The sequence below is a fragment of the Pelodiscus sinensis genome, chromosome 2, assembly GCF_052426305.1.
Source record: "Pelodiscus sinensis isolate ZL-2025 chromosome 2, ASM5242630v1, whole genome shotgun sequence".
Classification (NCBI taxonomy): domain Eukaryota; kingdom Metazoa; phylum Chordata; order Testudines; family Trionychidae; genus Pelodiscus; species Pelodiscus sinensis.
In genome coordinates, this window is record NC_143053.1 from 232,207,804 (window position 1) to 232,232,674 (window position 24,871).

The 24,871-nt window shown below is 41.1% G+C and overlaps 1 protein-coding gene across 10 annotated transcripts in view; it reads right to left on the minus strand.

The window, feature by feature from the left end:
• Positions 1–19,663, minus strand: part of ARHGAP12 (Rho GTPase activating protein 12) — a 142,446-nt gene extending 122,783 nt beyond the window's left edge. For 3 of the 10 annotated variants that reach the window (XM_075922659.2, XM_075922654.2, XM_075922653.2), the window contains exons 1-2: positions 19,445–19,661; positions 10,892–11,636 (exon numbers count right to left, since the gene is read on the minus strand). In XM_075922659.2, the coding sequence (XP_075778774.1) occupies positions 10,892–11,560 (669 nt within the window). In that variant the 5' untranslated portion in view covers positions 11,561–11,636; positions 19,445–19,661. Of the gene's footprint in view, positions 1–10,891; positions 11,637–12,275; positions 12,495–13,480; positions 13,624–19,444 lie in introns of those variants that run through there. The other 7 variants (XM_075922655.2, XM_075922657.2, XM_075922652.2 and 4 more) reach the window with 5 other exon arrangements.
• Positions 19,664–24,871: the final 5,208 nt, after the last annotated feature.

Genomic DNA, 24,871 nt, shown 5'->3' on the forward strand with positions numbered 1-24,871 from the left:
CTAGGGCTGTCAACTAACTGCAGTTAACTTACACAATTAATGTATTTGAGTTTATCATGATTAAATAGAGTTTGAATCCCACAGTTAAAAATATAAGTAACTATTGAAATGTATTAAATATTTTGCGTGTTTTTCTAGAATTTCAAGTATACTGGCTACAATAACCAAGTATACAATGATCACTTTATATTTTTTGGCTGCACTAAGATAGTTTTGAGGTGAACTGAAAAATACTCATCGTTTTTAGTGCAAATATTTGCAATCCCGATCATGAAAGTGCATATTATAACGTAGTTTTTTTGCTACCTAACTGCATTCAGAAACAAAACAATATAAAACTTCAGCACCTACAAATCCACTCAGCCCTATTTCTTGTTCAATCAATCACGAAGACAAAAAATTGTTTACATTTATGGAAGATAATGCTGCCTACTTATTTACAATATGTGAAAACAAGAACTAGTGTTCACTATGGATGTCAACGTGTAGACTACACAATTAATCAATAAGCCTAGACATATTGGTTAATCGTGTTGACTAAATGCATTCCCCCACCCTTGTTATCAGAGGCGGGGGGGGGGGGGAAGGAATGGCTTAAAAGCCAGTTCTCCCCAGCACCAGCTCTGCAGTGCTGCCTGCCCCCGCAGCCTCTAACAGCCCTATGAGAGACTTTTTCTTTTCCCCTCCCTTTATCATCAATCAGTTTAGACGCTGCTGTGTAATTTGTCGACAGAACTGGCTTCCACCAGTATCTCACCATCCCAACCCTGATAGCTCTGCTCAGTTTTTTCATTTCTGCTGTCCTTCAGGTATGCAGCCCTCCCATTTCAAAAATGGGGGAAGACAACTGTGTGCTGCTCCGTCTGGGAAACAAAGAATAAATCATTGGAATGTTCCTGTTCTGCCTGCACTACAGAACACACAATGGCAGGCAGACTACTACTGCAGGAGTAGTGAGGGGAAGAGACTGTTGTGCTGCTTTGACATTCCTCAGCATGGAGAGATCACAGAGCTACTCATGATGAGGCTCCCAGAAACCAAGGAGGCTCTAGGTGTAGGAGAATCCTAAGGGAATCCCATGATGCATAGGGATCAGCTCTGCATTCTAATAACACTGCACTGTGGGATACATAGTCAAAATGCATTGCTCACACTGTCCATGATGGCATCCCACTGTGAATGTGATCTGTCAGAGGGAGCAAATCTGAACACCTTTTGATCATTTTTGTTTGGTCAACTTTTGGTTGTCAACATAAGTTTGGTGGACAAACTTGGTAGCATAGATGAGACCTTTGAAAACACTTCAGAGGCAGCAGGGGTGGAGGGGAGGCTTATCGATTAATCGTGTAGTTGACGACAGGTTGACATCCTCGTAGAGGGAATGTTAATTATTTTGGCACAGATCTTGTTTTAAGTCAGTTTTAAATATTACACATGGCACTTTATGTTTGGGATCTACATTAACCAAGCTATTTGTGCAGCATAGAATTTGGTGTACATGACCAGTCTGAATAAGTATAGATCTTGTAAACAGAATTTTTTCAATATCCTCTCTTATATTACTAATTCTTGGACCTTGTGAATAAAATTAAAGATATGCTGTTTGTTCTGCTTATTTCCAAAAATAAAAGTTAAATATGAAACCTAAAGAACATGACAACTCCCCTGTAAGTTAGGCTGCTAATTAAACAGGGATTTGTGATTTCCCCAAAAGAAGCTTACCAGTGTACATATACATTTTCTAAGTAAAACTAGTTAACTTACTTTGTTTTAATATGATCAAAAACAAAAATACATTTGAGAAACAGTAAATGTAAAAAGTCAGCTCCATTTGTAGGATCTTTACTACTCAGAATTAATCAAAGCAAGACAGAATCCTAGTGATAATCCCCCTTAGTGCGTCAAGTTTATGCAATAGTCAATTACTAAAGAGGATGAAAGACAGCAATCTTTGCAAATAGGTCACTGTCTATATTTGTAATAAAACAAAAACCTACTACTACAATAACTTTTCACAGAATAGGAAAAGATAACATTTAAACACAGCCACCAAAGATTTAGCTTAGCTCTTTCAAGTAGTCAGGATCACAACAACAACAACAACAACAGAAAAGGGAGGGGGGCAAAAAGCAATAAAGTTCCTCACCACTACTATAGTGCCTCCATGGTAGGCATATGCATACTATAGGGAAGATTACCCAAATTCAGTGACTTTAGCAATTCCCTTCAAGATTTTTAAATCTGTGTAAACAACATTAATGTACTATAATCAAAAAGTGTTAAGTACTTGCTTATTCAAATCACAAATGGGGACAGAACATAAGCTAACTGTAAAACAGGAACAAATTCTAAATTGGGAGTGCCAATTACAGAATAAAACCTTAAAGTTGAATTACTCAAGTCCTCTAGGCTGAAGTTAATTGTGTGCCATGTAACTGCTGAACAGATGGTACCCAAACCTGCGCATGATTTTATTACAGAAGTTATTTTATGATATTAAGTCATATGCTCAATATTTTAATTAAAACATGACTTAATTGGTGCAACATTTTTCTAAACTATCTTTAGACCAGAAGTATATGTGCTCTTACAAAATAAATGGCAATAGAGACTAACTTCAGAAATCAGAGAGGTACACTATAGCTACCCTTATTAGGAATACTCCCACCGCTTTATACTTACAGTTGATATAAACTACATAATGATTTGCAAACTTCCAGACACTAGGACTACCACAGAAGCAGATAAGCAAGAGGAAAATATCACTTGCTACTTTTGGCTCTAGCAGTTTAATCAGTTCTTAGTCACACAGAGAATAAAAGCTACTGAGTTCTATAAACAAAATGACTACATTTTCCTTCTTGTTTAATACTTTTAGTGTAGATGGCGATGACAAAAAGCCAAGTAGAATATAACTAAATATTTAAATATGTTTGTTGAAGATGTACTTCTCTACAGCAGAGACTCTCAAGCCTTTTTCTCTCCCAGACCTCCCCTGAAAATGCTAGAAAAACTTCACAGCCCACCTGTGCCATAACTGTTTTTCTGCATACAACAGCTACAGCTAATATTATAGGATAGCAAAGAGGGCAACTGTCTGGAGCAATGGCACAGAGAACACCACAAAGCTAAGTTGTTCAGCCTTCAGCTTCACCCCTGGGTGAGGGGTTCAGAGCCCCATGTCACAGTACTGTGCAACAGGGCTTTAGATTTCTGCTCTGAGCCTCAGAGAGTCTAATGTAAGACATGCTTGGCAGTCCAGGCTTCCTGAAACCTGCTTATGGCTCCTGGACTCTAGGGTGAGAACCACTGTTATATAGTTCCTGACCAATAAGCAAGCTATACAAAGTGGGTCATATACTATGGTAGTCTTCAATAGTCTCCAGTAGGGAGCCTGAGCCCGTTGCAGACAGAGGTTGCTTCGTGGCAGCCTCCCCTATCTCCCCTACCTGCTGCGTGGGGGGAGGGGGAAGCAGCTCATGTGAGTGGATATGGGTGAGGAGCTGGCTTGAAAGCTGGCTTCCTGTGTGTACCAGCTCCTACCTGCCCCCCCTTGTCCTCTGCACTGCTGCCTTTCTGTCAGAGGCAGCAGCACTGGGGTGGTGGGAGCAAACAGCTCCACAGATCTGATGCTCATGGTGAGCCAACTTAAAAGCAGCTCCCCATGGTACCAGTTCCTGCTTCCCCACTCTTTGCTGCCTCTGATACAAAGGCAGCAAGGGGGAAATGTGTGTAGTTGATAAGATTAACCAATAAGCCTAGGCTAATCAATTAATCACAGACTCGATTACACATGGATATCCTTAGTAATGAGCAAGTTAGATTCTAAGCTTCCCCCTCCAATAATGCTTTGTAGGGTTTAATCAATGCCAAAAACGGTATAAAAATATCTTCTAACATTCTGAGGCGAGGTCTATACTAGACCTGGAAGGCTGGGTTAAGGTACGCAATAGGGATGTTTGCGAGTAGTCGAATGGAGCAGGTTCTCCCCAGCACCATCTCCACAGTGCTGCATCTCCCCTGCCACTCACGCTGCCTCTATCAGAGGCAGCAGAGTGGGGGAGGTAGGGGAGACTGCTCCAGCAGCAGCCCATTCATGGGTGTCCCGATGGGGAGCTGGGCCCCCACTGCAAACAGGGGCTGCTTCCGCCAAGCAGCCCGTTTGCAGAGGCCCAGGCAGGCCATCGCAAACAAGGGTTGCTGGACTCAGCGTGAGCCGGGACCGAGCAGTCCCGGCTCGTGGTGGTCTGGGACGCTGCGTCTCTACATTTTAAATGTAGTAGGAGTCTGGCGGCAAATGTTCCCATCAGCAGTCATGAAGAATACTGGTGCTGACTGGAGCCACGCTCAGTGCTTGGTTTAGTAGGTCTTAACTAGACCCTGCCATTCGATTTAGCGAAAGATTGATCTCCAGCACAGCATGTAATGACATGGCCTGAGACACTTACTATTTTTCTGACATCAGAGTGAGGTTTTAAGCACCCTGTACACATCCTTTCCTAAAACCTTTACAGAAACCCTGGGTGAAATTGTTAAGAGCGGTCAAAAACAGTTTCAGAAGCATATCTGGAAACTGGCTTATCTGCTGATAAATTCCTCCCTTAATATTTCTGAAACATCTTAAAACCCTAAGCCCTGCATTGCTTCTTTACAGACAATAATTAAATCTTAAAATTAATACAATGAATGCAATATATTTTAATAAATGTAATAAACCAATCTCACTTTTGGATAAAAGTTGAATCAATCTAACGAGATAAAAGTGAGCTTCTGATTGTATCACAGTAAACTTAAATTTATAGTACTGACTGTGTAAGACTTAACTCTACAATGAAAAAGAAAGGCATCAGCTTGCCTTGTGAAATTAAAATATGCAATTGTGCCTGCCACTTTGGAACTTGATGTTCTAACTACAGACTAAGAGCAATAAGAACTGCTTTCTAAGTCATTAATTTCTGCACAGCTGACTTCTGCTAAACAATGCTGATTATTGAAAGCATGGGGGATGCTCCAGTGGAGACGGCTGGCATTTGTAATATCTAAAACAAGCCAACATAGGAATAGTGACATCAGCATTACTAGAGCTTTAATCCCTATGGCTAGTAAAATGTCAAATATTTCATTTAATAAGATTGAGATTCCATATGTTGAGATTAAGTTACTCCACTGCTTTAAAAATAAAAAAAAAAATTGCAAATCACGGTCAACATTCGTTTGCTTGTTTCCTGAGGTAATGGCAGTAAACAATACCTAAACAACAATATTAATAAACAAAGCCATATTTTCTTACAGCTAAAATCATAGGTCATGCCATTTTTAACACCATGAAGATTTCCATCCCCATACACATTAAAAGCATCCATGGTATTTGCCTTTTTCCTCTTCAACACCTCAGAAATGTATGAAAATTAGTCCTATTTGGTTGCCAAAATATTGCCAAAATTAGCTGAAGACTAACTTGTAAACATCAATAAGTATGACATGATCAGCCATGCAAATGCTAATTGCATCTACTTATACTACAAATTGAATTGATTTGTTGCTTCTAATACCATGTTTCCTCCCATTTTAGTGTTACTGTACAAAGCAATATAGAAAGCATAAAAAAGTGTTTTAACTACAATACAATACAATGAGTTCCCTCAGCCTTGTCATGAAAATAGAAGTCTCAGAGGGGTAGCCATGTTAGTCTAACTTTTAAAAGAACAAGTAGTCCTATGGCACCTTAGGGTACATCTACACTAGAGGTAAAGTCGAATTAAGAGATGCAACTTTAGCCATGTTTATTGAATACCTGAAGTTGAAGTAGCTGTCTACACTGTAGGAAGTCGAAGAAAGAACACTATTTCCTTTGACTTCCCTTATCCTGCTTTCACAAGGAGTATCGACTGGAGCACCCCCCTCACTTCAATTAGCTGTCTTAAGTAGACCCATTAAGTTCAACTCTGGAAGATCGACAGCATCAGCTTCGATCTTCTCTGTAATGTAGGATCATGAGCTTACATGGGTAAAACCCACTTCATCAGAACGTTACCACACCACAACAGCTGATGGGCCACTAAATATTTTGTCTCTGTTGAAAGAGCATTAAATATATATTTCATTCTTAATAGGGATGTAATAGTATAGTCAACTAACTGATAAGCAAAAGCTTATCGGTTAATACTATAGACTACATACATTCCCCTCTTACCCCCATTGCCAGAAATATTTTAGCAGGCTGGCCAGTAGCCCAGCTCAGTTCCAGCTTGTGCCAGATCCAGGACCCACCTCCACTCTGACTTTGTATTTAAAGTGTATTGGGAACCATGTGGGCAGGCAGCCTGGCTCAGTTCTGGCTTGCACTGAGTCCGGGAGCTCAGTTGCACCCCCAGACGGGCTGCTGACTCCCTGCACTGCTGCCTCTATACCAGTGGTCTCCAACCTTTTTACATCCAAGATCACTTTTTAAATCTCAGAACAGATGAAGGAAGATCTACCGCCCCGCCCCTTCCTTGAAGCCCCGCCCTCTATTCCTCTTCCTGTCTATCACTTGCTATCCTCAGCCCTTACTTTCACACTCTGATAAAGTTTATTCTTAAGTTATGCGATATATAAAATTAAAATCACGTGTTTATAGTTATGAAATAAATGGTCTGTTTTTTATTCATGCTATTTAAATCTAAAATGAAGCATTTATTATTATACATTTTGTGGGGACAGAGTTCTGTGGCTGGAAGCAGGGGAGAGGGAACAGAGTGCCGGGAGGGCAGAGGACAGGGTTCTGCAGCAGGGGACAGAGTGCCAGTGGGGACAGAGTTCGAGGAGTGGGGACGGGAATAGGGACAGAGTTGTATAGCTGGGAACAGGGGAGTGGGAACAGCGTTCTGTAGCTGGGGACAGGGGAGTGGGGGCTGGGGACAGTGTTCTGTGGTGAGTGGGGTGCCAGTGGAGGCAGAAAGTCCCCTGCATCTGCCTCCTCCCAGGATCCCGCCCCCCCAGAGGGAAACCAGAGTGTGTCTTCCCCCGGGCCGACCCCTCTCTCCCTCCCTGCATCAGAGGGAAGCCCCCCACGTACGCCTGCCCCGGGGCAGAACCCCTCCCCCCGCACAGGGAAGCCCCACACGCTCTTGCCCCAGCGCCAACCGCCCCAGCGCAGGGAAGCCCCGCGCGCACCTACCCCAGAGCCAATCCCCCCCCCCCACGTGCGCCAGGAAACCCCGCGCACACCTCCCCCGAGGCTGTCTCACCTCTCCTGTGCGGTGCAGGGAGCCCATGGTCCCTACCGCAGTACACCGAGCAGAGCAGCTAGCGCATTTCCGGAATCGCCAGAAGTGGCGCTAAGCTGCGGGACTTCTGTCCATCCCCAGGAAGCCGACACTACCTCCATTTTCACTTAAGGTAAGTACTGGGGCTCCCTGGGGGTGGGAGGGAAATGGGGGTGAGGCAGACAGGACGCCTCATGATCGACCAGTCGATCGCGATCGGCCTGTTAGTGATCATGGCTCTATACCAATGCCAGGTATTTAAGAGGGAAGGAACAGAGCAGGCAGTTATTAAGTGATCGATCCCCCATTGTCTACTTTCAGTTTCTGACAAAATGAAGATAGGGACACTCAGAACATGGGTTTGCATCCCTGAGCATCCTATCATCCATGAACTTTTTTTTGTTTTTAGTTGTTGTTTTTCTTTTTGAATCCTGTTTTAAGTTTTGTCCTTCACAACATCCCCTGGCAATGAGTTCCACAGTCCCTGTGCTTTGTGAAGAACTATTTCCTTTTCTTTGTTTTAAATGGTTGCCTATTCATTTCATTGGGTAACCCCTAATTTGTGCATTATGTGAAGGAATATTTCTTTATTCACTGATGTCTAGACATCAATCGAGATCAGTGTTTCCTTTAATTTTTATGTCCATGTGCACATACTAGGGATGTAACGGACTATCTGATAAGCAAATGCTTATCGATGCTTCTCGGATAGTCGCTCCCCCCCACCTTGTTGCCTCCATCAGCAGCAAGGGAGGGGGCAGAAGAGTGCGATACTTAAAGGGGGCAGTGCATGGAGCCCAGGGTCAGCTGGGGAGTTTCGGCATTTCAAAGCGGTAGCACCACACTGAGCGGCAGCACCATACTGGGCTCCGTGTGGAGGGGCAGCTTTGAAATGTACAAAAGTCCACAGAGAGGGCTTTTGTACATTTCAAAGAAGAAGCGCAGCATGGAGCCTGGGGCCAGCACGGGACTCTGAGGCTAAGGCTACACTACAGTGTTTTTGCACAAAACCGGCTGTTTTTGCACAAAAACTCAGAGCATCCACACCTCAAGCACATTCTTGCACAAGTAAAACGAAAGAACAGAGGGTTTTTTCCGGTGTAGGTATTCCTCCTTCTACAAAGAATACCTCCTTTTTGCGCAAGAACTCTTGTGTGGGGATGAGCAATGGGGGGGGTTGCACAAAAAGAGGCAATCGAAAAAAGCAGAGGTGCCCTGGTGGCCATTCTGTAAATAGCAATCAGTTTCCTTTCGAGAGCGTGTCCATGCAGTCTAGACGCTCTCTTGTACAAAAGTGCATTGCTTTTTCAATGCACTTTTGCCATGCGAATGCACTCTTGCGCAAGAAGATCTTGCAGAAGATCTGTTCCGCAAAAAGCTTCTTGCCACAAGAAGCCTGCAGTGTAGACTTAGCCCGAGTCCCCTGCTGACCCCAGGCTCCATGAAGGTGCTTCTGCTTTGAAATGCAAGAGTCCCTGCTGGGACTCTCATACATTTCAAAGGCGGAACATAGAAGTGCTTGTCAAGTAGTCAATGGAAAGTCCATCGACTACTTGACTAGTGAATTAATCATTAGTGAAGATCCCTAGCAGGTACATCCACTCCATATTAGTGCACATAAGAAAAGTCATTCTGCACATGGACAGTATGTGGCACAGGTGGGGCTGAAGGTCTGGGGTACAAGAGAGGGTTCAAGGCTTAAGGTGCAGTTTCTGGGATAGGGCCAGGAATGAAGGATTTGGTGTGCAGGAGGGAGTTCAGGGATGAGAACTCTGGCTTGGGGCTAAGGATGAAGCGTTTGTGGTGCAGGCTACCCCAGGGAGAAAGAAACTCTCACCCCACAGCAGCTTGGGGTAAGGTGAGAAGTGCCTTGCCCTCTGCCCCATCATCTCTGTGCTGGGACTGGTGGTGAGGGGCACGTGTCCCCTAGTCATGGCAGACCGGGCTCCTATATAGGGCTTAATAGGCAGCTGTGTGGCCAGGCAGTTTAGAGGAATCTTAGATCAAGATTATATAGACCACTATCATATAACTTTTAGTCATCTGTTTCCCAAGCAGAAAAGTCTCAAGCTTTTAATCTCTCTTCATACTGAAGCTGTTCAATACCCCAATTTTTGTTGCCCATCTCTAAGTCTTTTCCAACTCTAATACAGAAGACCAACAGGATTTTTTTTTTTTAAAGGGATTATACATATAAAGAGAACATTTACTTATATTTTGTTGGTTAAAAATGTTAGGGAATACAAATACTCATGATTCAAAATATAAATTAACCTCTTATTGAATAGGAATAAGAAAAACTTTGCCATTACCCTACAAGGACACTTAACACACTGTCCAATAAAATGCTCCTTGTACATTCCCTCAAACAATGTAAATCAGGATACTGTACTAAAGTACCTCGATTCAAATGTATGTGTGTAAAGTCCAGGTAACCAAATGTACTGTTTTTGTGTTAAACCACTTAAAGCTTTGAAAATTATGCTGTGGAATTTCCTAAAATAAAGAATTGCCTTAATTGTGGTTTTTCAGCAAACTAATTCCGGCTAAGAGAGACACAATCAAGATTTCATTTCTAAATTTTAGCCTACCCTTATTGGAATACCATCCTTAAACTAAAATATTCTTGGGTATTAAACAAGATGATAAACTGATTTACCAAAATGAATGTTTGTTGGAATGTACTCAAAATGCATATCACAGCAAAAGTGAAAAGAAATATAGAATTTGTTACAGGGATACTGTATATCACCATTTCAAGTGCCTCTCCTACTAGAAAAGAGCACAGAGCCTTACATTTATATATTAATAGTGCAGTATCAAAATGTAATTACCAATCAATAGCTCCTCTAGCAGCCTTTATGGGATAGACTGGTCATCTCTCCATTCCACTCCCTAGTAATCCAAAAGAGACTAAGATAACCCAAGATAGGCAAGACACCAGGGCTTGCTATTTTAGCCTAGAAAAACAATTTTTTTAAGCTATCACTAACTAGCTTGGGTAAGAAGTCATCCTGGCCACCACCACTACTTTCACATATCTCTGCATACCTCTCAAAATACAAAATGTCAGTTTCCATTAGTTAAAAATTAAAGCTTGATAGGAATGGTCTTGAGATACATATCATTTCATAGCCACTAAAACTTTAATTACATTCACCTTTCCATATTTCATGGCTTTCCTACATCCAAATATAAATAAGAAATCAATGATAATGGCTACTGACCATAATGCATCTAGACTAAAATTCAGTGAGCCCAAAAGTTGAAATTAAAAGTACTGGGCTTGCTTCCTCTAGGGAAGAGTCATGAAGAAGTGTTTAAATTCACAGCATCTCCAAACTATACGTTCAACACTGAAAAAAAAATAGCTCTAATTTAAGTTCTTCTATTCCATTCATTCCCAAGGCAATGTAAATGAGAGTAAGTACAAACCAAAGCACTTTTTGTTACAAATAAATTATACAGGCCAATTTTCTAACTTGACAAATCAATGTCACGCTAGATGAGATGAAAAATATTAAATGAAGATTTCAGCTCAATCTTCCAATCTTTATTTTAGGAAGCAAGTTAAAAACAATCGTAAAGTATGTCAAACATGTATAATAAAGAAAAAAAATCACTTAGATCCTGTTTAAGCTTACCTGCACTTGTTCTGTGGAGCTGCTACTGAGTTCATCTCCAGATTCTGAATCCTGATGAATTTTTTCTGAATTTTCTCCTGCTGAATCACAGGACTGTTCATGCGAGAAGCTAGTCTTCTCTATCTCCATGAATTCTGGACAAGTGAAATGACTCACCGAGAGAGTCCTGTACTGGCTGGAAACCTTGGGGGATTGTAACTCACTATTAAGTTTTCCATTATTTTGGGAAAGGTCCAGGCTCAGGCCAAGATTTTGACCTTTGTTACTATCTGGTCCCAGATTTTGATTGGCGTCACGAACTAGGCTAGACACTTGAACTGGAGAGGATTTTCCAAAACTAGAAAGCTCTGGCGACTTGTTCACATTTTCTGTAGACCTCTGTAAACTATGTATCAGCTTCAAAGAACTATTTGGCAGTCCACCTGATTGTTTAACAGGTGGCATTAGTGCTTTTCGTGTTACTTCTTTCACATATTGTGCTGGCACATAGAAGGGCTTGGAATTTTCATCCTTTTTGACTTGCCACCAATCATCATTAGTCTTTTTTACTAAGACGTATCTCTCCCCTTGTTTTATCACAATCTTTTTATCCTTTGCCTCATACTCATAATCATATTCCACTTCAATGTACAATTGTCCTGTGGGGATCTTTCCAGTTCTCTCAGCCATCTTTGTATGAAAGAGATATTCACGTTTCAAGGCAAAAGGTAAGGCGCATCATGACTTGTTTTTTTGATGTTTATATCTGTAGAAAAACAAGAACAAAACTGTCACCAGTCTGTTGCCTAAAATGTCTCAGAGAAAATTGGTTTCAAAATTAATACCGCATACAGGTATTGCATTAATTATCTAAGTCTCTCAGACAAGTAATAAGTTTGATAAAATAACTAAAATCCAAGCTTAGACTCTATTTATGAAAGTAAAACAGTGGAAACAATTGTCACACTTCTGCCCTTATATGCTCATGACCCTCTTACTATCTGCAAGTTACACATTAAGCCTATTGTTTCTGTTACTTAGCAAAGAAGATCAGTAGGGTTTTTTTTTAGCTCTTGACAATCTCTTGCTTACGCAGAAGCTTATATTCTTCATGGAACAGTTTATAATTAAGTCTTCAGAAGGAAAGATTGGCTTGCTTATTTTGCCTCCACTTCTCTGGTCCCAAGTCTTACCTATTAGTTCCCTTAATCATAAACCAACAAGCTTGTGACAAGCCAGCAGCTGATGATACTCCATCTACGTGCTATAAATACCATTTCTGTATTGGCCAAATAAATCAGCAGTTAGCTGCAGAAGGAACTCTCTCTCTCTTCCAGTAGATGCACAGCATAATACCTCTACAATCAAACAAAGGCTTTCATAATGGAGCAAACGGACTACGTACAGATTTTAAATGTTTTTTCCCATGGCACCATTATCCAGGATTATTATTTTTTGATCTCTCTCTCAAAATGACGTATTTTAAGTTCCAATTTAGTGTTTGGGTTTCAGACCAGTCAGAAGCAGTTAAAATTATCCACAGTTTATTATGGTGGCATTTTAAACCACTTTCTAGTTGCCTACTTCATAAGACAGTGTGGGAAAACCCAGATAGACCTAAAAGGGAAGGAGACAATACAAACAAGAGAACATTAGAAATGGAATAAAAGGACATAGCCAACAAGAAGTGGGAAAGGAGGGTGACAAGCAAATTATGAGCCTTTCTATTTTCTTCTATCAAATTGGCTTCACGTATTCTATGAAAAATTTGGAAAGTGCTTTCAATCTAGTCTAGTCCAGGTAATAACCAAATGCATTTCTGTCCTTTTACTGCATTCAACAGTCCCACTACAGTGTTAGTCATAATCCAAAATGCAGGACAATGTAGCACTTTAAAGACTAACAAGATGGTTTATTAGACGATGAGCTTTCGTGGGCCAGACCCACTTCCTCAGATCAAATAGTGGAAGCTGAGGAAGTGGGTCTGGCCCACAAAAGCTCATCATCTAATAAACCATCTTGTTAGTCTTTAAAGTACTACATTGTCCTGCATTTTGCTTCAACTACCCCAGACTAACACGGCTACATTTCTATCACTAGTCATAATCCAGTGACAAGTTGAGTTCCCAAGAACAAGTGTTGCCTATTTAGTTTGCCCACTGCATAACAAATCAGTAACAAGAAATGTTAAGATTAGCATTAGATATAAAGATTAACACACAGTATAAGAGAGTAGAAAGTCTAAAAACCAAATAGCTAGAATGTTAGCATCTTTAAAGTATTTTTTTTAGAAGTAAATACAGCACTTATAAAATAATGTATAGTTTCCTGAATACTCTGTTTAGGGAGTAAAAATTCTTTAAGAAACTTTGAACTCCTGAAAGCCCCAAACCTGCAATCAGAACTGCATGGGCTTTACTCCTGCAAGAGAATGAAATTGATGCAACTCTACAGTGAGGGAGGCATCCACACAGATGTGACTAGATGCTTGGAGCCTGAATGTGCAAACATATGAAATGTTAATGGGGGAAGTGGGCTCCTCTGCTTGGGAAAAATGCCAAAGATATATAAAATAGACCCTTTTTCCTTTGCTAGTGTGGCTAATCATACCTCTGATCTTTCAATGTATTATGCACCCTTATTTCCTATTAAATTCAGTGAAAGTTGAAGAAGCGAAGCTCATAGAAGTGAGGTCTCTAAGGCATCTCTGGTGCTTAAAAAAGTGTCTTCTTTTACAATTGACCTTCTTCATCCTGAAGTATTATAAGAGTGACATTTTAATGACAATTATTTCCAGTGTGAAAACAGCATAATAAATACAGGATTGTTATTTTACTGGAGGACTTTACAAAATAAAAGATTCTATGTTCAATCATACAAAACTGAAAAGGAGCACAAAAATAGAGCCTAAGGTTGTGTGCAGACACTTTGCTTATAAAGTACATGTACGTGTCAGTGTTAAAGATCTTAACAAGATTATATGGCTTTGGTTAAGAAATGAATAGTTTTATGTTATTCAATCAAATGGAGGTCTTATAGCAAAGGAACTCTGATCACCTGTTATCTGTCCTCAGCTACACAGATCCAATCTCCACATATGATTTCCCTCCTGCTCTTTCCCCTTCTACTTGCAGCTTCAAATTTCCATTATGACACATGCAGGAGGAGACTATGATTTACATATGTTTAGGAATATTTTGCCTTCTGTGCTTGTAATTCTCACCCTCAACCCAATTTCAAAATCTTCTCACAGGAATATTCCTCTTATTAAAACTATTAAATCTTACTGCTCCTAGTGCTTCTTCCAAGCTGACTGCTGTTCCCTGTTTCAAGGTCACACCATACAGAAACTGCTGCTGTTATTTTTATGTTGCTCCCCCTCCATCACAATCAGCTAAACTTCACATATGAAACCAAATTCTTAATGCTATTTCAAGATGGAAACTGATACAAGCTACTGACCCAGCTTTAAAAAAAAAAAAAAAAGACAATAAAAAGGTCATTGTATTATGGGACCAGAGACAAAATAGAAATCAATCATGAAGAGAGCCCAGCCCCACTACTCTGATATCAGTCTCAATCTCAAGTCTCATTTCTTAAGGAAAGGAAAGAGATAGCAGTTCTCTCTTCATCATTCACTTAGTAGTATGTTTAAGTCAGAGGACCTATTCTAAGCAGCCCATGAAGATTTCTGCAGTAGCAGGGCACCCTAACTACCTGGATGGGAAAGAAAATTAGCATGTTATTTATCATCAATGCATAGTAGACTGAGCCATTACTGTAGATTAATAAGTAGATTGTGTCAAGATCTAGCTAGTAAGAAAGACTCATTTTTGTCTGCTACAGTGAAAGGCAATAGGAATTCCTGGGGCTCATTGTTTCCCACTCACAGGTGAAGTGAATCCTGTGAATGCTATCAAAATAATGTCATGCTCTTGATCACATGTATCCAAAATGCAAGAGATTATATGCAGCCCTTCTTATGAACACTGCCACAAACATACTCTTTCTACTATAGTAGCACCACTAGTGGATTCCTTCCTTCTTATAGGATTCTGATTTAATTTGTGCCCTTCTGAGGATATGAATGCTCATCTTTTGATAAAGTAAGGAGGCATTATAAAACCTCTTTGATAAAATTTAGCATTAATTGGTTGGAAAAGCTGCTTAATGTAGAATCATAGGGTTGGAAGAGACTTCAAGAGGTCATCAAGTTCAATCCCCTTTTAAAAGCAGGGCCAATCACAATTAAATAACTCCAGACGGAACTTTGTCAAGCCAGGACTTAAAAACTTCTAGGGATGGAGACTCCACCACCTCCCTATGTAATCCATTTCAGTGCTTCTCCAGCACATAAGACTGGAGTTAAGAGTTCTTGATTTATTCTTGACTTTGCCACTGCCAAAAGTGACAGAATGAGTCACATTTTGTAACTTCTGTATCTCTGTTCTACTCACCCCATCATCTGTAAAATAAGAATAAATTTTCACTATGGTAAAGAGCTTTGAGATTCTCAGATGGAAAGTGTTGTGTGTTTTAAATATTAATGAAGCAAATTTCTCGGCATAGTAAATCTGTAGATTTTGATATTTTAATGCAACTGGAGATCTGATTCACAAGATTAAAGTTACTGAAAGGACACAATGAAGTCAGCAAGAAAATTCACCACTCACAAAAGGTCTGAGATGTGCATCTAAATTTGTTTCTTTGGTTAACAAAAGTCTGGGTGACAGAGCATTTAAAAGACTGATAGTGTCCTTATAGCCTGGTAGTGATTAAGTTCCTCACTCTACAAAACATTTGTGTTGTCTTAAGGATGTACTATGCAAAATACCATTATGTTGCCTGTATGGTAGGAACTGAAGTGGTTAAAACATCTTTAGATTTTTAGCTTTAGAGCTCATGCATAGAATCTTTTAGGTCACCCATTTTCTAGGGGAAATGGAACACTCTCTCAGCACCGAGATGGTGATTATCCATCAAATTCTGTAAGGACACACCCAATATTGGGTAGGTTTTAGGACATGCTGAAAGAAAAAAAAGCGATCTCCTGCCTGCTTCAGGAGCCTCAGTTCCAAACCTCGTCTCTCATGAACACTTTTCCAGTTTTAATGAATTTGTTCTGACAATTTTCCTGTTGTCTGACACACATCCCTGCCAGAAGAGATTCATCCATAAACAATCTGGGCCCTTGACTAAGCACAAACTTGAATATAACAAACTGCTTATTTAAACCAATTTACTTAGAATTGATATAAATTTGAATTAGATACTTTCAGGTTGGTTTATTTCAGTTTAGCAATTCTGTAAAAAAAAAACCTACACTGAAATAAGACTTTTAAGCTTTGTCTACATGTTCAAGTTTAATGCATTGCCACGGCAGCATGTTAACACAGTAGTGTAGTCACAGCACCATTATAGGTAAATCACCTCCCCGAGGAGAGTAGCTAATGACACTGGGAACACGGCTCCCAGTGTGAGGATAGTTTACATTGGCACTTTACAGCGCAGTAACTTACTGCACTGGGGGGAAAAGGGAGATTCACACCTCTGAGTGAGAAAGTTACAGGGCAGTAACTTGCCAGAGTAGACAAGTCCTCAAACTAAAACAGAAGTGACTACAGATTAGGGGTGTAAAGAGTGTAGCCATTTAAACTTGGCTTAGCTTATTGGTTACCAAAAACAGTTACACGCAGCTCCCTGTCTGGCTCTAATGATGCCGGCTGCTGCCCTGCACCACTGCCTCTGTACTGGATACAGAAGCAGCAGTGCAGGGTGGCAGTCTGATCCTGGATGCCGGAATCCCCATGCATATCAGCTTCCACATGCCTCCTCGCACTGCTGCCTCTGATACAGTGCAAGGCAGCAGCCAGCTTCCCAAGGAGAGGGGGTGTGTGCAGGATCCAGTGCACACCAGAGCAGGCTTCTGGCATCACATCAGCTGCCAGGGAGCTGGCAGCCACCTCACATAAAACCATTTTCAGCAGTTACAGTTAGACAATTACATACATTTTAACATTCCTACTACAGACTAGCATGAGTTTAAACTAATTTTAAGTTACACCTTTGGTTAAAATCTGTGTAACTTTCAGATAAGCCTCAAGTAAGTACTGCAGCTCAGCTATTTCCCCAGATTTCACAGTACTTCCCATCTTCAAATATCAGCACTACTCTGCACAAAGAACAAAGATTTCCCCTGTGACTGCCAGGCTGCTGTCATAGCAATTCACTGCATTTCTAAGCTACAAACTGGACTCCTTTCCAAGGGGTGTTTGAAGAATATCAGAAATGGTTTTACAATTACTTTGACTTTTAAGAATATTTTTAAGAGACTAGTATGACATTTTAAATTTACAAAAAGCTGAAGTTCAAACATTTCACTTCTCAAAAAGGTTAACTGAACCACTAAAAACTAAAAGCAAACAATAGCCACTGTTTATGTGAGCCACACAAAAACAATGGTTTGGTTCTTGTACCACCTCTGCAATACATATTTCATTAAAAGAATCAGTCCCTACAGCTACAGCAAATACTTTAACAGTGTTGCAGCACAAACCAGTCAGTCAGTCATAGAAACTGTATTTGAGAACATTTGTCCTAAATTCTTACCAACAGAATGCCAGATGAAACAAAAAATTTACTCAATTGTCTCCACATAGTAGTTTTTTCCCCCCTTAAGTGTGTCCTTGCAACTTCTCAAAAACATTTGCTACAACAGCATTTCTTGAATATGGTTCCAAGATATACTTATTTGGGGACAAACTTAAACCATTGTGAAATTCTTGTTATTTAACCTTTTATTCAAATTTTTCTGAGACACTTTCTTATTTTTCAAGATCAGAAATAAAAAAGTTAGCTAATCATTCTTTCAAGCTTTTCAGTACATTCAGTGACTAAGGAGAACAACAAAGAAGCCAACAATATATTCCAAATTTATAAGTATTCAAGTTTGGAGTAAAATTTGAAGAAATTGTCTACAATATCAAAGAGCTACTTTTTTTTAATGTCATCAGAGAGTACCTCAAGTCCATACTTTCTAGAAGACAATTTCTCTCACATCTGCGCTGTTAGAAATGAATTTCACATACTGAAGTTTCATCAGAACAGTTTTGCTTGACAACAAGCATCAGTTATTTGTGCAGAATTGTAGGTAAAATCATGTCAAGCAAACACATATATAACACAAATAGCACACATGAACATTAGGGACTTTCAGGACCATTAATAAAAGGCTTAAACCTTTACCCCTTCCTCCAACATAACCATCATCAGTATTAGAAGACAAATGCAGTTTCCAAGCAGAATGAGCCCGTCTGCCCTAAATGTTTATATTTGCTTAAAAATTAAAAGCATAAGTAAAATCTAATTTCCTGATAACTGTCTATTGGCTCATCTTAGAGACTTCTGAATACAGGATATATTTTAAATCATTGTCAAAGCAACTTTTAAAAGCCACTTTTCACCAACTGTATATGTTAAAGCAGGCAGCCCCTTGCCTTTCACTATGCACTATTGTTATATTGTTGATTAGAATGACCAGCAATAAATAGCTGAGCAAATCTGTGTCTGTACACAGTGATTAAATTATACAAACAATCATTCTAAGCATTTTAGGGTGTGTTAGAGTCCACATTCAAAATGGACATCTGAGAAATACAGTAATGGCTACCATCTCAACTAGCACTGAAGCAGTTTTGATCTGAACCTTAGGATTCATTTTAACAGGTAAAACAAAATTACAGGACATATTCATAGCTCCGTTAACTAATTTGTGAGCAGGCACATCTGCAGTATATACATACACAAAGGTTTTGAAAAACAAACCGAACGTGCAGTCTGTGCAATGACCAACCAACAACAACAACAAAAAAGTCACCCACCCCACTTCATATTTCCAACACAAGAGAGAAAGTCGTTCTCAGTCAACTTTATACCCAGGGCTATGCAGCCTGCTTATCAGGACAGGCATTGGTACTGGAAGCACGGGTGGGCGGCAGGGGCTCCAGCCCCCCGACTTGAAGGGGTTTCCATTATACAGATTTACAGTTTGGTTCAATGGCTCGCAGCACCCCCAACTATAAAACCTGCTCCAGCGCCCCTGAGCACAGAGAAGGCAGGGGTAGCAGAGCCACTGGCAGGGGTAGCAGTGCCACTGGCAGGGGTAGCAGTGCCACTGTCGCCCCCATCCCAGCCAACCCCAGGAGTTATGGTGAGTACGAACAGGCCAGCGGGGGTGAAGCAGCCCCTGGATACAGAGCAGGACGAGCACAAGCCTCCTCGCTTCCGGGCACAAGCCAGCCCCTGCCAGGGGCCAGGAAGAAACTTCCCCTAGGACTCCCGCCCTCGGCGGGGGGGAGGAGGGCAAAAGGGACTCAGGCTCCTTCCAGGAAGGGACTCGGGGCACCAGCCAAGACCCCCTCCCGGCCCAGCCAGCTTGGGGGCGACCCTGGCGGCGGCGGCAGAAGCAGCAGCCTCCCGCGAGCCAACAGGGTCACCCGCCGAGACCCCGCCCCCTTCACTGCCCGCCCCCCCGGCCGGCGCCAGGCCTTGGGCCCCTGCTTACAGCCACCTTACCCGGGTAGCCGCCGGGTCCGCTCCCGCCTCAGCGCGGCCACAGCCGCCGCCACCGCCAACCACTGCCGCCGTCTCCGCCTCGCGCTCGCGCAATGTCAGCGCTCCCTCGTCACGTGCCGGGGGAGGGACGGGGGAAAGCGCGGTGACGGGCCAGGGAGGAGGCACCTGGGGGGGAGGGGGCTACGGGGAGAGGGAGAAGCTGTGTGGGGAAGGGAGATGGGGGGAGGAGCAGAGCTGAGGCAGCTGCGGGTGGGGGGGAGAGGAGGGAGCACGTCACAGAGGAGCTCTGTGGGAAGGGAGGCCGGAGAGAAGCAGCGTGGGAAGGGGTGATGGGGAGTGGAGAGGAGCCGTGTGGGGAGGGGAGATGGGTCTATTTTTATCATATGCTACATAGACGTGAGGGGTTATTTTTTCCATACGCAACGTCATGTGGCTATAACAACTTTAGTCACTTCACCCCCATGTGTTTTAAGAATTTGTCAATTTAATCACTAAGCTTTGTGAGCTTGATTACTAAGACTTACTCTCTTATTTATTCTGATACGCATTGTTAAGCATCTTATTTTAGATTTTTTTTCCTCTGTTTCACTGCTAATTTTAACTTTAATGGGAACTGCCACAGGCTACAGAACTCACAAACATCACAATGTAGGTTAAATCCTTATTACTCATAAAAATCTACAGAAGTCAAAGAATTTTAAATTAACCCGACTTAAATAATAATATTATTTGTATGAGCACCCAGAAATGTGCTGGATGTTTCACAAAAGCCTGTGAAGAGCTTGAAGTCTAACTTAGAAAATGATGCAACAGATGTGAGTAAAAAAATCTAATAAAGGGAGAGCAGAAGAGGCATAACTGGAATAATTATAATAAGAAAGTATACAAAGAAAGGACTTGATTCCATTTATGTTGTTCTTTTTATTGTTAATTCCTCTCCCTTAACTTCTGGCAAGGCTGCAAAAGTTCATGGGAAGAATTTGAATTGTGTTGTAAATTTTGGACATAGAAGTTGCCATAGGAGAATAAATATTTGCAAATCTAGCTTAGCTTTCTAAATATATTTATAAAATCTTTTTTACTCTTTAGGAATTTAAGCCCTCACTGAAGTCTACTTCTCTGATCCTTTGTGTTGCTGAACAGTTTTCTTTGTTCTCTTCTCTATTATAGCCATGTATGTTGTCCAGACTTTGCAACTCTGAAAGCAAATGAAATTCATACTCTATCTTTACTGGTTAAACAAATGAATTTAAATTTTACTTAAACACAATTTGAATTTGATTATAGTAGTGATAAGCAACTTAGGCTAGTGAGTGAGCCTCCTTCACTTCAGTGGACTGCAAGATTGTCATAACCAATACAGTCTCCGGGGATAGGATAATTTTGCTAACTGCACTTGAATTTTGCTGGGTGTGCTAGTTGAACTATAGCAGCACTTTGGTTGGATGCCAAGAGAGTGAATGGCTCTCTCAGTAAATGTTGTGTGCGGTCAGCATACACCTTGCTTCACATGCCTTTTATGAGTGTGTCACTTTAGTAATACCAGTAGGGGAAAAAAAACTACACAGACAGAAGCCAGTGGAATTGGACAACCCTGTGTGTGGACAACGGTAAACAAAATGTCTTGTGGGCCATGCATAGAATCAACATGGGCTACGTTCAGCTTCTGGTCTGCAGGTTGTCCACCACTGGATTATAGCTAAATGGGATTCTAACACAACTGGATTCCTGGCTCAGCATGTACTCAGTGAGGCTATATCTAGATGGCAAGCTTCTTTCGGAAAAAGTTTTTCCGGAAGAGATCTTCTGAAAAAACTTCTTCTGAAAGAGAGCATCTGCACTGCCAAAGCTCATCGAAAAAGTGATCTTTTTCGAAAGATAGTGTCCATTCAGTCTGGATGCTATCTCGCATGTAAGCTGTGATTACTATGGGTGGAATGGCCACCAGGGCATCTGTGTTTTTTCCTCTTTCCTCTTCTTGCAAAAGAACTCCCTCTTCCCCGTCCACACATACCTTTATCCAAAAGAGCTCTTTCGGAAAAAGGCTTCTTCCTCATAGAAAGAGGTTTACCAATGTTGGAGAAAACTCTGTTCTTTTGATTTTCTTTCAAAAGAACGCAATTGCAATGTGGATGTAATTGAAGTTTTTTTTTTTAAAAAACGGCTGTTTTTCTGAAAAATAACTCCATAGTGTAGACATACCATGAGTCTGGGCATAAGCATGATTTGACTTATGTGTGTGTTGCGGGGGGGCATGAGGGGGAGAAGACAGGCAGCTCTAATCAGACCACCAGGGCCATGTAGGAAGGGACAAATTCTGCTTTTTGCCAAGGTTTGCTATTTGGGCAGGCAACGACCCCTCTGACCTTTCCAAACTATACAATCATGCAGGTTTGTACTGGGGTGGCTAGCCCAAGCAACTGCCAACACCACTATAGCCACACTGCTGTATTTACTGTCCTAACTAGAACAGAGCTAGGGCTTATGGAATACGCTCATTGCTGCTGCATAGATATTCCCCCAGTGTGCATGGGGCCAAAAATATGTTAGAACAATGTACTAGTCTAGATAGCACCATCTAGACCAGTGTTTCTGAAAGTGTTCCATGGAATCATTTTGAGAAACATTAACTGGCCACCCCGATTTGTTTATTTACTGGCACCGCAGCCACGGAGCCTCACGGCTCCCATGGGCTCTGTTTCGCTCTTTGCAGCCAAGCAGAGCAGTGGGAAGATGTGGCCCGACCCACGCTGCTTCCCACAGCTCCTCTTCGCTACAAAGGACGAAATGACGCCAATGGGAGCCATGAGGCTCCATGGCTGCGGTGCTGGTGAATAACAAATGGGGGTGGCCAGTTAATGTGTTTCACAAAGTGATTCCACAGAACACTTTCAGAAACAATGACCTACACCATCCCTGATAGATGTCTGTCTAACCTGCTCTTCGATATCTCCAGAGATGGAGATTCCACAACCTCTCTAGCGTAGCGCAGAGTGTTGCTCACAACACTCCTGTTAAAGCATTCCATAATCATTTTTTCTTTTGGGGGGGGGACAGTATCACACTGTTGACTCATTTAGCTTGTGGTCCACTATGACCTCTAGATGCCTTTCTACAGTACTCCTTCCTGGACAGTCGCTTCCCATTTTGTATATGAGAAACTGATTGTTCCTTCCTAAGTGAAGTACTTTGCATTTGTCCTTCTTAAACTTTATCCTATTTACCTCAGACTATTTCTCCAGTTTGTCCAGATCATTTTGAATTATGACCCTATCCTCCAAAGTAGTTGCAACACCTCCCTGCTTGGTATCATCTGCAAACTTAATAAGCATACTCTCTATGCCAATCAGTCCCAAAACAGACCCCTGCGGAACCCCACTTGTTATTAATGGTTCACAAACATGCTGGAAGGGCATAACTACTCTCTGAGAACAGTTATCCAGACAGTTATGCATCCACCTTATAGTAGCCCCATCTAAGTTGTATTTGTCTAATTTATTGATTAGAAGATCATGCAAGACAGTATCAAATGCCTTACCACATCCACCGCTTCTCCCTTATCCACAACACTTGTTATCTTATCAAAGAAAACTATCAGATTGGTTTGACATGATTTGTTCTTTACAAATCCATGCTGCCTGTTACCTAGCAACTTATTTTCTTCCAAAAGATGTTTGCAGATGATTTTCTTAATTACTTGCTCCATTATCTTTCCTGGCACAGAAGTTAAACTGACTGGTCTGTAGTTTCCTGGGGAGTTCTTATTTCCCCTTTTATAGATGGGCACTATATTTGCCATTTTCCAATCTTGTGGAATCTCTCCCATCTTCCATGATTTTTCAAAGATGATAGCTAAAGGCTCAGCTACCTCCTCTATCAGCTCCTTGAGTATTCTAGTATGCATTTCATCAGACTTTGGTGACTTGCAGACTAACTTTTCTAAGTAATATTTAACATGTTCTTTTTTTATTTTATCTTCTAAACCTACCCCCTTCCTGCTAGCATTCACTATATTAGGTATTTCTTCATCATCAGACTTCTTGGTGAAGACCGAAACAAAGAAGTCATTAAACAAAGAACTCATCTCTGCCATTTCCAAGTTTCCTGTAATTGTTTCTCCCTCTTCACTGAGCAATGGGCCTACTCTGTCCTTGGTCTTCCTCTTGCTGCTAATATATTTATAGAATGTCTTCTTGTTACCCTTCGTGTTTCTAGCTAGTTTGAGCTCATTTTGTGCCTTTGCCTTTCTAATCTTCCCCTGCATACTCATCCTTTGTAATTTGTCCTCGTTTTCACTTTTAATACGACTTCTTTTTGATTCAGAGATCATGCCAGATCCCCTGATTAAGCTAAGGTGGTCTTTTGTCATACTTTCTACTTTTCCTACACAGCAGAATAGCTTGCTTTTGGGCCCTTAATAACGTCCCTTTGAAAAAGTGCAAACTCTCCTCAGTTCTTTTTCCTCTTAGTCTTGCTTCCCATGGGACCTTACCTACCAGCTCTCTGACTTTACCAAAATCTGCCTTCCTGAAATCCATTGTCTCTATTTTGCTGTTCTCTCTTTTACCATTCCTTAGAATCACAAACTCTATGATTTCATGATCACTTTCACCCAAACTGTCTTCCACTTTCAAATTCTCAACCAGGTCCTCCTTATTTGTTACAATCAAATCTAGATCAACTTCCCCCTCAGTAGCTTTTTCAACCTTCTGAAATAAAAAATTGTCTACAATGCAGTCCAAGAACTTATTGGTTACTCTGTGCCCTGATGTGTTAGTTTCCCAACGTATGTCTGGATAATTGAAGTCCCCCATTACCACTAAACACTGCGTTTTGGATGATTTTGTTAGTTGTTTAGAAAAAGCCTCATTCACCTCTTCTACCTGGGTAGGTGGTCTGTAGTAGACCCCCTAGCATGACATCACCCTTCAAACATTTCACTCCTCAATAAGATTAACTGAACCACTAAAAACTAAAACCAAACAATAGCCACTGTTTATGGGAACCGCACAAAAACAATGGTTTGGTTCTTGTACCACCTCTGCAATACATATTTCATTAAAATAATTAGTTCCTACAGCTGCAATGAATATTTTAATATTGTTGCAGCACAAACAAGTCAGTCATAGAAACTAGATTTGAGAACATTTATCCTAAATTCTTACCAACAGAAGGGCAGATGAAACATAAAATTTACTCAATTGTCTCCACATAATTTTCCCCCCTTAAGAGTGTCCTTGCAGTGCCTCAAAAACATTTGCTACAATATTTGAGAGAGTTTGCCTCTCTGAGTGAGAGAGTCTGTCTGTCTATCTGTCTGTTTGTTCAATAACTCCTCCTAAACAGTAAGAGCTAGGACCACCAGATTTGGTATGCAGCTTCTTCTTCTTATCATAAATTACAGCAAGGTAAGAGTTTGGTTGTGTG